Source organism: Stegodyphus dumicola, chromosome 7 (assembly GCF_044657685.1).
Source record: "Stegodyphus dumicola isolate Sdum_Otavi_A_Nest chromosome 7, ASM4465768v1".
Classification (NCBI taxonomy): Eukaryota; Metazoa; Arthropoda; class Arachnida; order Araneae; family Eresidae; genus Stegodyphus; species Stegodyphus dumicola.
The window spans coordinates 12,383,422-12,398,114 of NC_140774.1; the positions used below are offsets into that span (position 1 = coordinate 12,383,422).

The window sequence follows — 14,693 nt, forward strand, 5'->3', positions numbered from 1 at the left end:
AATTATTGTCGTCTAAGACCTTAATATGTGATTATTTATGTTGTGTAAAGCATGTCTAGCAATAGATTTTTCAAGCGTCAGTCTCTCTTATGAATACTATACCCAAGTAACACGTTTAGGCGCTTATAAAGCACAAATTTAAAATCAAATAGGTATCAGCTGCAACTTCAAAAGTGTTTGCGATCCAAAATTTACTTAAACATATGACTGCGAAAAGCTGAAAATTTTATAAATCACACCCACATGCGCATTAATTAAAATAATTTTATGTGTATAACATAAAATTTACACTTACATACGTAAAAATAACTGTATATATTTACTGTTTGTGCACATCTTATTTTAACTACCTTTTTATTTATTGGAGACAGAAATGCATAAGAGCTTTTTGAGGTTCATTATATAAGGTATTTTGTTCCTTCTTTCCGCATGCCTTCGTGGTATAATTGGAAACATACTTGACCCGTATTCGAGAGGTGTAAGGTTCAAGCCCCGGCGAGGGCTGTGCACATTTATCATGTCTCCTGCTTTAAGAAATATATATATATATATATAATGACTCTACAATTATTTTGCAAATATTTGGCTATTTTCATTTAGGAGCTTATTTTTAGTATAATATTAATGTAATTGTGGTCTCCCCCTTTTCGTATCATAATAACAGAGCGCCGTAATGATATTTTAAATAGCTATAAATTCTTCTAGCATTAAATGTCATTATTCAAGAAATTCAGTGTTGTTAGACAATTTCCAAATAATAATAGTCTGGCAATTTGTAAAAAGAAGGTCTTTTGCCTATTGTTATCGTTCATAGCAGGAAGTCAAGCTGGCGGTCCTTGAAAGTATTTCAATATAATGTTTTTGTTGCAAATGCGGTATTATAAATATTTCAAGATTTTAGTTATGTGAAGTTCGAGTTTATATTATTTTTACTTCCATTTAAAATGAACGTGAACAACGCTGCGCAAAATTTATAAAGAGTTTAATTTACAGTGTGATACAAATCACATTCAAAAATTTGAAGTTTGATATTTTATTAATTTTCGCTTATACTTGTTAAAAAATAAATATACAAATTTTTGCACTAAGAAGAATCTTTTTTTTGGGGGGGGGAGATACATTTATACATGAACAGCTTTTTTTTTTTTTTTTTTTTTTTTTTTTTTTTTTCAGTTGCATATTAATAAGAAAAAAAACCGTATGTTCATTGAGTATTTATAATCCGTGATGAAGATAATTTCTAGTAATTTCTCTCCAAAACTACAAACTTTATCAGATTCCTAATGTCGTCAAGTAGTAATATATAAGACATATGTACTGTTTGTTATTTAAATATTGAAGAAAAATTTAATAAATAGAAGAAAGAGACTGGTTCGAACTTGGAAATTTGCTTTCATAACTTACTTATTTTTAATTTAAACTAAAAGGATATCATGTAGTGTCCACATCAGGTGGTTTTTTTTTTTTTTTTTTTTTTTTTTTTTTTTTTTTTTTTTGTCCTCCCATAGATTACGTTGTTTGGTATCTAACTAGTCAGCAATCTTAAATTTTTAGATCAGTTTGGTTTCTTAAATCATTAGCGGTCTGAAAATAATTAGCCATCTAAACATGTATATGAATTGTCGAAGTCTCAAAATAATTAGCGGTGTGAAATTCGTAAATCAGTTATTTGCTGTCTCAAAATAATTAGTCGTCTAAATCTGTATAGCTGTTGTTGGAGCCTCAAAATAACGAGCGATGTGAAATTCGTAAATCAGTTGCTTGGTGTCTCAAAATAATTAGCAGTCTAAATCTATATCGGAGTTGTGTGAATCTCAATAATTAGCTGTGTGAAATTCGTAAATCAGTTGTTCGATATCTCAAAATAATTAGCCATCTAACTTTGTATATCACTTGTTTAGTGTCACAAAATAATTATTTGTATGAGGTTCATAAATCAAATGTTTGATGTCTCAAAATAATTAACTGTATGAAATTTTTTCATGAATTCCTTGATGCTCGATAAATTATCACATCTTATTGGTGCTCTTGTTAATATTTTCCGGTTTCATGTCTTGGGTTCTGAAGGAACTTTGTCCTTCATCTGAACCCTGTATTAGAAGCTTCCTTGCATTTGAACTATGCGTGCCGTAGAAATAATTAGTAGGTACAGGGAATCTGGAATTTTTCTGCGATCGTATGCTGGGTGTATTTAAAATGATTTAAATAATTTTTCATTTTAAAGTCTAATTTAATTATTAATTCTGACTGAATTTTTAAGGAGTCAGAAAAATGGTATCTTCGCAAAAATTCACCATTTTTTTTGCATACCTTTTTTCTAGAATTTAAGTATTAAAATTAAAGGCAATGAATTTTTATCAAATAGCTATTTATGTTTTGAAGAGAGTACCTGGTACTAAATGTATTAATATTTCATCCTATTTGAATCTGACGTGTTAACATTTGCTTACTGTAATTGAAATTAATCTATGGTGTCTTTTTAAAAGCCGTTGTAATATAGAAAAATGTCCTAAGTACTTTTTGTTTTAATATTTCACTTATTTCAAGAAACTGTCGTCTTGCAATATTGTTTAGCCCGAAAGGGCTGTTAGTCTCGAAATGCGATTTTTTGCATCTTTTCACTTTTCATTCGAGTTTGTTGCCATTCGAAATAAAGTAAGGTATTATTATTTCTTATTTAATCTGAATGTTTTAAAAGTAGTGTATACAGTTCTTATTTTTTTTAATTTTTAGTCGGATTGATTTAAATAAAAATGCATTTAATTTATCATATATCTCATTAAAATTCTATAGGCCCTTTTTCACTTTTAAAATATACATAATATATATAATATTCTCATGTTAGTCTAAATGCATATTCATTTAGTATCCTACAAAATGTTTCGCTTCACCTTTTTCATGTCTGTTGCTAATCCCTTCTGAAAGAACATATTAAACTTTAAAAAACCATTTTTGGGTGATCTTTAAAATATAAACTCTTTCATTCCCCTCCCCCCTTAAATCAAGGGTGTAAATTAATGAATTCATATCCTGGCTTAAAAATTTTTAAGGACGTGTTTGAGAAGCTGCGGAATTGAAAATAACGTAATCTCGCAGGATAACTTTAAGGAACTGTAATGCGAATGCAACTCGACTTGAAGTCGAATTTTTGTTGGCATTAACCTTAAAGTTATTTCATTTAAAGGCGGTCTTTTTATAAGTATGTATGTACAATATTTTGCTATTATAACGTTACTCGATATATCCCATTTTTTAATATTACGCGAGTATCGTTTAAAATTATATATGAACAACGCTCATAACAACGAAATGGCGATTCTTCAAAACATGCTTGTGTGTTTAGTAAATAAATACAGGTACAAATGCATCTGATATGATTTTGCTTTATATGTGCATAAATACAATCGAATGTGCTATATATATTTTTGTGTATTTTATACTGAATTCTTGGTTGCTCTTTACTTACTGAATGTACAAATAATCGCCTGGCAGTTTATTTCTAAATACATTTGTGTGTAATGTTTTCATTGAAAATCTATCATTCTAACGTGGGAATATTATATTTCGAAACGAATTTTGCTTCAGGTCCGTATTTCCTTCCTTGTCTTTTTTAAAATTTATGTCTGTTTTGTTCAGGCTTCAAATAAGATGCAGAAATATGTCCTTTTCCGTAGCACGTGGTGCTTTCTTTGTTTCTTTTAAAACAATGGACTGTTTCGATGGTCAAGTGTGTGTGTATGTCTTTCGTTTTGATTCCTCCTCCTCCTTCTCTGTTGAACTTTTGAACTGTTGACCCAATTTCCTGCGCTGTTATGTCTGGTGGGTTAATAATATCCTGTATCAGTATATAACTCCATTAAAGAATACGCTATTTTTTTTTTTCCGTTAAAGTGGGGTATGTTTGATAGTCTATTTATTTACTTTCGACGGATACATTACTGAATTCAAGAAACAAAAGCACTGCATGCACTTCTGTGCGATATTTATAATTTCTGGAGAACTGGATTTTGTAGTTTGTATAGTATCGTGGTGAAATTACTGTTGCTCTTTTGTGTGTCTGTCTTTCTTCCGCAAAACTGTAGAATTTTTATTTGAACCATACTGTGTGGGATAATTTAAATGCTTTGTGATGGGCGTGTTTTCAGTTTCCGTCTTGCGCTATCAAGAACATGAGTTCATTACGTGCATACGTTTTGATTAATTTTAATTTCTCTCGGTTGTTTTCGTGGAAGTTAATCATTTTTAAATCTTTGTTTTGTTGAATACGGAAGTGAAATTGAACTTACATTTCAGTCTTAACCATTTTTTCTCAGAATTAGGTTAGTTTGTTGTCTTCTTGTTACCATCTTGCCATCCTCTTTTTTTTCCCCGTAGCCTAGCTTACCCCCCCCCTTCGATGGAAATATTTCTTGTAAGCGACGAGGCTCAGAGATCTTTATTTACCTTACAAGCTGCTTTCGCGGCCAGTCGCCTAAAATAGCTATTATATAAAGAAAATGGCTCACCAACAGTCGCTAAACACTGGTAGTCCGGTCCGGGGTTCCGGGCTGGCTACTGGCGTTTTCACGGTTTTTCCCATGTGTAACGTGTATGTGAGCCAGTTTCCCATAGAAAGTCCTCACGAAGGCATCCATATACTTAGGCAGATAACCCTAGTATGCTTTGTCGTTATCTCAGTAAGCGAAACCAATATAAAAGGAAATATATAATGATTTTAACTAATGTAGCTTGTGTAATTTTACGGATCCACTTCGTAATTAATAAAAGAGAAAAAGAACTACGTTTATTGCTTTTAAATCGTTTAGTTTGTAGTCAGTAACATACAGATTCCATTTGAAAGAAATATTTCGCTTTGCCGAGTCGCAGCACACCATTCTTTACTTCGGGCAACGGCGACACGTTTCTTTTAAATCACTGAATTTGTTGATTAAATTTAAAGAAATGTATTGCACATTAATTAACCATCGTGCGAAGTATTTAATTTTGATGCGAATGGCTTCGATCAAATAGACAGGAATTAATAATGTGTATAATATATTTGGGAAACAGAGATTGATTCATTTGAAAGTGAACCTCTCCAGCGTATCACAATCAAAAGCCTTCCAAATGTCAATAAAGAGTCTGCCAGTTAATCTGTGATTTTTAAGGCCGTCTGAGAAATTGCTGATGTTGTTGATTAAACTGGAAGGACAAATACCTTATGTTTTATGTTTAATCAAGTGGCAGCACATTGCGCTTACATCGCCGAATTTTTTAATCAGAATTTCATTTTTTCAATCAAAATATGAAATAAATAAGAAGTAAATTTTTAAAAAATTAAAATTCCGGCTTCGAGATGTTCATGTTCGGATGGAGAACTGTGTTTTCAAAATCGGGTGGTGGTTCTATATGCAGCCGTTTTTTCATAAAACGAGGAACATATATACATGCATACAGATTCTTCATTATTTAATAATACTGGTTGGAAACTTTCTAGTATAACAACTATTTTTTTAAAGCGATGAGTGTTTCTGACAACATAAACAAACGTTTGTATTGGGCATCAATTTCTCTAACACAACTAGCTTCGCAAAAAACTAAAGGATCTGAAACTGTGGGTGGTCTTCTTAGAGAAGATAATAATTTCTTATTTAAACCATTTTGTATCTGGAAAAAAGGGGGGGGGTGAAAGCGGGGGCTTTAGCCCTTCGACTACTCTCTCTTTCTTTTCTTTTTTCTTTTTTTTTTTTTTTTTTTTTTTAATTTACCCCGTTTTCTATCCAAGTGAACAAAATATGTCATAAATAAGGTAAATGTCCCACACGTAGCGATCGACTTAGTATAAGCACACCTATTATTCTGGAAAACTTTATTATATGAAATAGATTTACATCGTATGATACAGGGTAAAGCATTCTTTGCATAACCCAACATTTCACATTGTATTCCTCTTTTAACTTGGGACATATATGTCCCATTAGTGGTCAAAGGGTTAAAAATTGTGTAACAATAAAGATTTAGTTCTATCAGCTGGTAAAATTAATGTTAAAATTCTCCTTTAAGATGTTAGACTATAATCGGAAGTTTTCAGGTAACTTTTTTTTTTTTTTTTTTTTTTTTTTTTTTTTTTTTTTTTTTATTTCGGTACTGTCCGTTCAAAGGAAGAATATAACTATGAAAAAGGCGTTAAATTATATTGAGGGGACGGATGGATTTAGTTTACTCGTTCTTTTCCTATAATGAATTAAGGAATTCATTTGTGGTTAAATCTAGTCGTAGAACTCACTAACTGATTTCAAGCATAACCTTGCGTGAGAATTCCGGAGTATTTTTTCATATGTAATACATAAATTTTGTACCTTGTTCGAGTGATTATTGCGAAACTTGGCGCTTCTGGCCATATTGTTCTGCCTTTTTATCTTGTCTTCCACGCTTTAGATTCGTGATGGCAAATTCAAATTCTTTCGGGTGCGTAAATAAGGGCAACTAATTTATATTTTCTTATATATGGCGTGTCACGAACTATGGTATCATAAGGTTAGGCGAACACACAAAACTGTTTACGTTAACTAGTGTTTTCATTTCACTGGGTAGTGATACTGTGTAGTTAATGTGAAATTTATCATGAAGTTAAAATTTGCTATGTTATGTCGCTATACTATGTCCATCTGTCGTGTAAGTTACATTACGTTGTGTATTTAATGTTGTAAATATGTTACGTCGCTATGCAATGACTATATTCTGTACTATGTCGCGTCCAAATGTTATGCCAAGTCAAATGTATGCTGAGCTATGTTATTTCGCCATGCAATGTCCACCTGCCGTGTAGATAATGCAACGCTAGGTATTTTATGTTGTAAACATGTTATGCTTTAGATGAAGCGGGTCCCAGACTATACCCGATTAGTCTTTGAAAGCCGTCCGGGTGTCCGATCTTGCTATCACCTGGTACCTGTTCTCTCCATCTTTGCTTCAAATCTCGTTTCTAGAGTTTCCTGTAAATAATGGGTTGTTTAATTGATTATTTAAATTGTATGCGATGTTATCACCATGCGATGATTTGTAGGTGCTTTACTTCATACGACGTTATTTTAAAACTGGGGAGATTTGCATCGCTGTATTATATAACACAATATTTTAGGACTGCCGTATTTTTCGCCCTGCTTTCTTTTCTGTAGCCATGTTTTGTACGACGATGTTCTCCTCTTGCATTGTTTCCTCCGCGATATTTTCGCGTGTAACCAAATTATGATGGATGCTTCAAAATTAACTACATAATTGAAAACTGAGAGATAGGATCTTTTACAGATGTAAATTATATGTTTTCCTTTTTCTGCACAATCATTCTTCTCCTCAGTTCACTTCTTATAAGATATTTCTCCCGCCTTCTTGGCATGCCTTTATGGTGTGGTGGTCTGCACGCTGGGCACGTATTCCAGAGGTCCGCGGTTCGATTCCCGGCGAAGGCGTTGCTAATTTTTCAATCTTTCTTGCTTCCAAAGAAATACCTAATGTCTCTACAAACTTTTCATCGATTTCTGGATTCATTCAGAGCCTTCCCCCAAAAAAATTAAGTAAATAACAAAAAAAGGGGATAAAAATCGGAAATTACGTCCAAAGAGGTGTTTTTAACATTTTGTCTGTTACCTTTATTTATTAAATATCACGTTCTTCGCACTTAAACCATAAAATTCTGTTCAAGAGCAATATCCCAAAATAGTTTAAAATTGAGCATATCCTTTAGAGTCTCGCGACCTAGAGATAAAAATGTTTTTGCTGTTCAACGTTGCCATTGCTGGCGTTAAAGTCCTTGAGTTCGTTACCCAAAAATACTTCAACGTTTTACAAAATATGAAATCGATAATAAAACAAATTCCAAATTCGGGCTTCCAGATGGCGATATTCCCAGTAGTATTACGTCATTTAAAATTGGAAGGCTCTAGGTACAGTTGTTTTATCACAATGCAAGAAACGTATATACATTTATGCAAATTTTTTATTATTTAATTTCTTCAAATATAATGCAGGACTCTAATATTTGGTGGCAACAGTTTGAAAAGTGAAACGGACATTTATATTGAACAGTAATTAAAGCTGCGAAATGTGAGCCTCAATTATCCTAAATCCTTGCAGAATACAAGTTTTGCTATTAAACGCTACATTTATTTTTGTTTGTAAGTGAAGCAAAGTTCTGCCAAGTTTTCTTGCCTGAGAAACAATAGAGATTTTGTCTTGGTGCTGCTATGTTATTCAGAAGAAAGAGCTGAAAAATCCAATCACGATTCATGTTTGAAATTCACCATTTTCTTTTTATGCTAATATCCCTGAGTAAAGTACATCCTTTGTAATGAATGTATTAAGCGAATATTAAAAAGCCTTACAAAAGCGGGAAACCCTGAAATGGAAGTTAACTATGAGAATGAATGGTACAGGAGAGAACAGGAAGTAGTAAGTAGCCTATCATAATGATTCTCTGCAGTTCGTGACCGTAATCTTTGTTGTTTTGTTTCATGCGTATGCTCCTACCCTCCATACCTTGCCGACTCATATCTTTTTTATGCACCTTGACTTCGGTACAAGGAGACAGAGCGACTGGCGTCTTGCTGAATTAGAGGTCAATGAAGACCCCTATCAAGCAAATCTCTCCCCCTCCAGCTTCAGCTTCTCCTTCAATTCTCTTCCGTGGCAGGAAAATAAAATAGCGAATGAAGCCAGGAAGGGAATCCTTAAAGGTTACCACCTGAAATACTATGCTAGCTCGCCCCGTAGGCGGTGGCTTAAATCTACAACTTTGACGCTAGAGTAGGTGGATATCAGTCTAGGTCAAATGGGGCGAGCGTAGGGTATTAATTTCTTTGTTCTTTTTGGACCGGAACTTTTCCTCGTATCTGCAATCGTGAAACCTAAGTATAGGACATAATCGTTGCTTTAAAGAATTCGTCGAAAATAGTCACTGGAGCACTGGTGTAGTCCCTCACAAGGCACACCAAACACTCACATTTTAAAATACTACAGCGACGTATAAGGAAATAAATAAAAGCACTTGTGTTAATTACCGGAATAAAACTTTTTTTTCCGATATTGAAAAGTGCCGTGTGGCTGTTATCCGTTAGCAAATTCTTCGATGATTTTCTAGAAGTTTGCTTCAATACTGCAGTTACTGTTCTCTAAACTACCGTCTTACAAAAAATCTGATTTTGCACACCACATGACTTCCTTGTACGGTCCATTAAATTATACACGATTTTTTTTTTTTTTGGTGCACTTCATTTAAACTTATTTCTTCGAATTATTCGAACTTAATTAACCGATCGCTCGAAACAAGTTGAAGATGGCATCAAAAATTGCAAATATTGAAACTAAATATCTCGGTTAATTTTAGTCAACTTCTTATAATTTTATTTTTTCATAACGATTATAAAACTTTCCCAAGTATAGGACCCGAAAGACCACATTAAAAGTTAGATTTCATTATTTGTCGAAAATTATAATTTTTTTTTTAATTTGACATTGCCAAAACATGAATATTTTCGTCATTTAAAGTACTTTTGTAATTGAAAGTATATGATTCCAAGGATTGCGAACATAAAGGTCAAGTAAGGGGGTGGGTTTTATATGCACGTATACATACAGTACATGTTAGGGAATACCGTTAATAAAATACTTTTATTCATCCACTCAAGTTCAAGTACATTTTTTTAAACTTGTAGTGGATGACACTTGATGTTAATACAGTTTTTTCACATATTAAATTTTTTTAATTAATTAAATTTTTGTGGTATTTTTAAAATTTTTCTTTGTTGACCTAAGTAGGAATTGACTTTAATTTTTTTTATTTAATTAATTTTCAATCGTTAATAAACTACTTTTTATTCATCCTTTTAAGTTCAAATACATTTTTTTAAACTTGTAGTGAATGACAATTGATGTTAATGTAAGCTTTTCACATATTAATTTTTTTTTAATTTTTCTTTGTAGACCTAAGTAAGAATTAATTTTTTTATATTACTTGTTTATGTCATTGAGTTCATAATTTAATTGTGATTCGTATTGTCCATTCAAAGGTTTCGATGGAGTAAAGGAAGGCATAGCAAGTAAGTGAAACTATAGTAGTCTCTTTGTAATTCTTTTGAATTCTCTGTCCAGTTTTAAAACAAATTCAATTCAATTACCGTATTACGGCATCTCGTTATTTTTGTATGACAGAGTGGTTATGATGGCCAAATATCGGCAGTTCGACTTTTGGTCAAATTCCAAACAACGAGTTGGCTGCCTTATGTGGTTTACCTTAAGTGTAATGTAGGGTACTTAATATCGCAGTCAAACGTGAATACGAACCTTTTCGTATGTGAATATGAGCAAGTTTCCAATTTTTAGCCATCTTAAGAGAATTTTATCCTCTACAAAGACATTCCACCCCATGTACAGATAGCCGTAGTGAACTTTGCTAAAGTACAATAAATCATAGGTAGTCATTCTGCTCCGAAAATCCATATGACTAAGCCCTATAACATGCCTCGGCATCGCTGATCCATAATCCCGAAAATATGGCTTTGTCATTTTGTCCTCATTTGATTCAACCTAGAAATGCGAGTAAATATTTTCACACTTTAAATTTATTTTAAATAAAAGTAGGATCAGCTTTAACTACCGAAAGTCCAGATGTTTGTATTCGTCTTAAGACGACTAACTGTAAGCCAGACTTGACTAAATTGACGCCATAAGTTCAGTATCGGGAAAACCATTGATATCGAAGACAAAATAAATTTCATACAGCTATGTTTATGTTATAATAATTTAAAATTATATAATTTTATTTTTTACGTTTAAAAGTTTAAAGCGTATTGTAATCAGTTTCTCAATAAAATTTATTTTATTATTCATCAAGAAAGGCTGTTCTAAAATGAAAATACCTCTGACTCGAAACGTCTTCGTAATACTGGGCATTTTGGTTGATTTTGACCCACAGCCAAAAAAAAAAGATTGCCTGTAATATATTTCACATAAAAAATGCCGTCTTTTGCGCCCCTGTCTTGCTATGCTACTGCACTTGAGCCTGTAAATTGCAGTTTTTTCATTGCAGTGTGGGAAGACTGTCACATTCAAAAGCGAAATAGTGGAATTTTTCTTCTAGATATGTGAATGAAGTTTTTAAAAAACAATGAACTGTTCCGAAGAAAGTTTTATTATACCGTTTCTCTTATTTTACGACATTCAGAACTGCATAAAATAAACTTTAAAAAAAAAAAAAAAAAAAAAAAAAAAAAAAAAAACGTTAATGCGTTAAAATATATTATCTATTTTCTTACCGCTGAATTCTTTCAAAACTGAATTTACGTAATCGGAATTTGTTCATCAGAAGCCATATTTTATGAGTTTTTTTTGTTCGTAGGTTTGTCGAATTATGCTGTTTAACTGTGAAAGTTGCCGTTTTAGATATATCATAAAATTGTTAATAGGCACAATGGAAAGAGCATTCACCAACCGATTGAATAATCAGAACGTGTTATCTTCTTTTTTGAGTCTAAGCAGAAGAAAAAGAAATTGATGGTCTTGTTATCCTAGCTTCTCCATTTGTTGTTCTGTCTTGCCCATGAATTTCATCGAAGAATGGTTGCCAAAGCCTCGAGGAGATTGGACTTCTACTTCCATTCCAGTTTTGAGGGAGAGCACCCCGGCGGGAAGAGGCCCAAGGGTCTTCCACCCCTTCCACCAAACCACACGAGAGGACTTCCGGCTCGCCATATATTTAGAGTGCTACCATGCCGCATGTCTTCTTCGGTACTGTAGTAGGCTCCCCTAACCACTATACCATCTGGGCGGCGCTTCTTCATCTTCTAGCAGTTCATTTATAAATCTAAGTTTAATGCTTAAAGCAGCGGTTCTCAACCTCTTGACTAACGCGTACCACCTAACAAAAATTGAAAACCTTTAGTACCACCACTATAAAGTACTACTACCACCACCCATCTTGAACAAAGCTCAGATCGCATAAATTTACGAGTGTAAGAGAGAAAACCCAATTAGGATGTTGAGGTTTTAATTTTTGAATTTAATAGTTAAAAATACTTTGCTTCTTTTGCGTACCACCGGTTGAGAACTCCTGGCTTAAAGCATGATTTAATGTAAAGTATATTCAATGGCCTGTGTTGTGGATTACCTATGCGATCATACTGCTTTTCATTTTCGGTGTGAGATAATGAATAATACTGCTTTTCATTTTCGATGCAGCTGGGTGTGAGATAATGAATATTTTTTAGTAGTAAAAAGTGCGTTATATTATTCTTCCAGTTCATTGAGCAAAACAGTTTTAAAGTTTTAGTGTTGAAGGATAAAATTGTAAACCTTAAAACCTTTAACCTTTAAAGAGGCTAAGCCAAGCTGTAATTTTTCGTAGACTAAGAATATGAACTATCTTTTGAATTCAAGATAATTTCAATTTGCGCAACCCACCTCAAGTCGAGGAACACCTACCTGTAACTGAATAATCTTATCAAATTCAGCACAGTATTTTCATCTGCTGGTTCCGAGTTCTTAACGCGTTAGACATGTAGTCCTCATGATTGCTTTCAATATGTATTTCCTTTTAAGCAAGATCAGCAAAATAATCAAAAGGGGGTTTGATGTGCGTTATCTTTTTATGACTTCGTCGGAGTTTAGTAAGCTTTGCTTGCCAACCATAGAATTTCTTTTAAAATTTATCGCTTCATAATCGTTTATTCTAGAATTATCTAAGCGTAACCAACCGTCGTGCTGGTTTCAAAGTATGTAGGTGCTATTTATTTGATCTTAAGTTGTGTTTATGCACAATAAATCGTAAAGCTGCGTAAATTTTGAGTACGTTTTCTGTCTATTATTAAATAAAGAAGAACCTATATATATGTTCGGGACCGTTCTTCTTGCAAAAAAAAAAAAAAAAAAAAAAAAATTTTTTTTCCTCCTTTGTATAATTTTAAATATATAATTTGTTTTGGCTTTGGGAAAAAAAGGCCTTTTTTACCGCTTTTTTGACAAAAAATCCTGGGGTGTTGGACCACAGGCAACTTCACTTTACAGGATACCTACCCAGTTGTCCGCCTACGTACGGGGCATTCGCTGCATACCCTCCAGGAACGGCTCTGTATATGTTCTTCGAATTAAACGGCGCCACCTACAGCCATTAAATTTTGAACTCACATATAGTTATCCATTCGAACATGTGGATCTCGAAGCCCGAATTCTGAAATTTTTTTAAATGTATATTATGTTCCTTGCGAACATACTGGACTTATGATTAACAAATTCAGCGATATGAAAGCAATGCGTTGGCGCTCTAGAAAATGTCAAACGGCAAAGTATAAGACAGATAAAATCTACTGGTGCGTGGAAGATAAAAATACTTTGTTTCGGGCAAATGGCAGCACATTCCTTTTTTACGTTGCTGAGATTTCTGTTTGAATTTTAAAATGTACGTTTCCCGAGTGGTAATACACTGCTGTAAAATCGCCGAGGTTTGTTAATAGAAATTTCATTAAGTTCACATAAAATCTCCCCCCGCAAAATAAGAGGTACTTACATCGTCGACCGGCCAAATAGCGCGATTTAGCCCCAATTATGGATTTCCGTGTGTTGTAGAATTCCGCAGTAATGATTGGCTATTGACTACCGTTGAAGAAAATTTCCGTCGACGGGATAATACGGAAGTACCAAAAACTTTTGGTTTCGAGGTGATCATGTTCGAGTCGAAGGTTAAGTATATTTTATAGTTGGTGATTATATGCAGATTCTTAATTATGTATTACTAGAAATAACGTTGTATTTAGTAAACTGGATAGTAAATGATGTTGCCACTAAAATAATTTTTTCTCGTTTGAAGTCAGAGTTAGTAAAGAAATTGTATAAATTTGATTTGATTTATTTGATTATGCACGGTCCACCTTGCGCGCATGAAATTTTAAAAACTGCTAATTATACATACTTGAAATTTGATAGAATCCTTTATATGGGTACAATCTTCTAACTGAACCAAAAATCTGAATAATAAAAAATTTTATGCACGAAAACATTACAGATTTTTTTATTAAAATACATTTTATAAACTCAACTTCAAATAAAAATTTAACATGAAATTCTTAGAATTTTTGCTTCACAGTAGTTTTCAAATGTTATAAAATCTATATATTAAATATGAAATTAAATTATGCAACAGAATGTTTTAAATTGTGTCCGCAAGGTGGAAATATGACGTGAACGCATAAAAACTTTGTCACAAAGCAGAGTAAATTATAAAAATATTTGTGGCAACACAAACTTTCTGGTCACTAGTTCAGGAAGCAGCTATATTATGTAGTCAGCTGTAAAAAGTTGGAAGTAATTGCTTTTAAAGTAAATAAAATATCCCAATTCTTGCAACACTCACATATTCGAAGATCTTAAGGGGTTTTAAAGTGTATGAGTCTTCTTAAGCAGGTTATAGCAGTTGAAAATATTCTGTTAAAATATCTTTGCACAATATGCTGTTACTTTGTCAGAGGACCATTCGTTTGTACTTTTCCTTCGCTTTCAGTTTATCTTTGCATCGAACATTGATAATCGAGCTATTTCTGTGGATGTAGATTTTAACCTTCTCATACCAAATTTCATCACATTACGCTATCTGCATATTTTAAACGAATAATGAAATCTGGGCGCTAAGTTGTTTTTAACTTTCCTTTTTATAAGCTGGATTTTTCCGC

At 32.9% G+C, this 14,693-nt stretch overlaps 1 protein-coding gene across 2 annotated transcripts in view; it reads left to right on the forward strand.

Moving 5' to 3' along the window:
• The window catches only part of twin (CCR4-NOT transcription complex subunit 6-like twin), a 422,061-nt gene that overhangs the window by 313,135 nt on the left and 94,233 nt on the right, over nucleotides 1-14,693 (forward strand). Inside the window, exon 5 of one of the 2 annotated variants that reach the window (XM_085819876.1) lies at nucleotides 10,044-10,073. The exons of the other annotated variant lie outside the window; for it this stretch is intronic. Within the exon in view, the coding sequence (XP_085676002.1) occupies nucleotides 10,044-10,073 (30 nt within the window). The remainder of the gene's footprint in view (nucleotides 1-10,043; nucleotides 10,074-14,693) is intronic. 2 annotated transcript variants of the gene reach the window in all.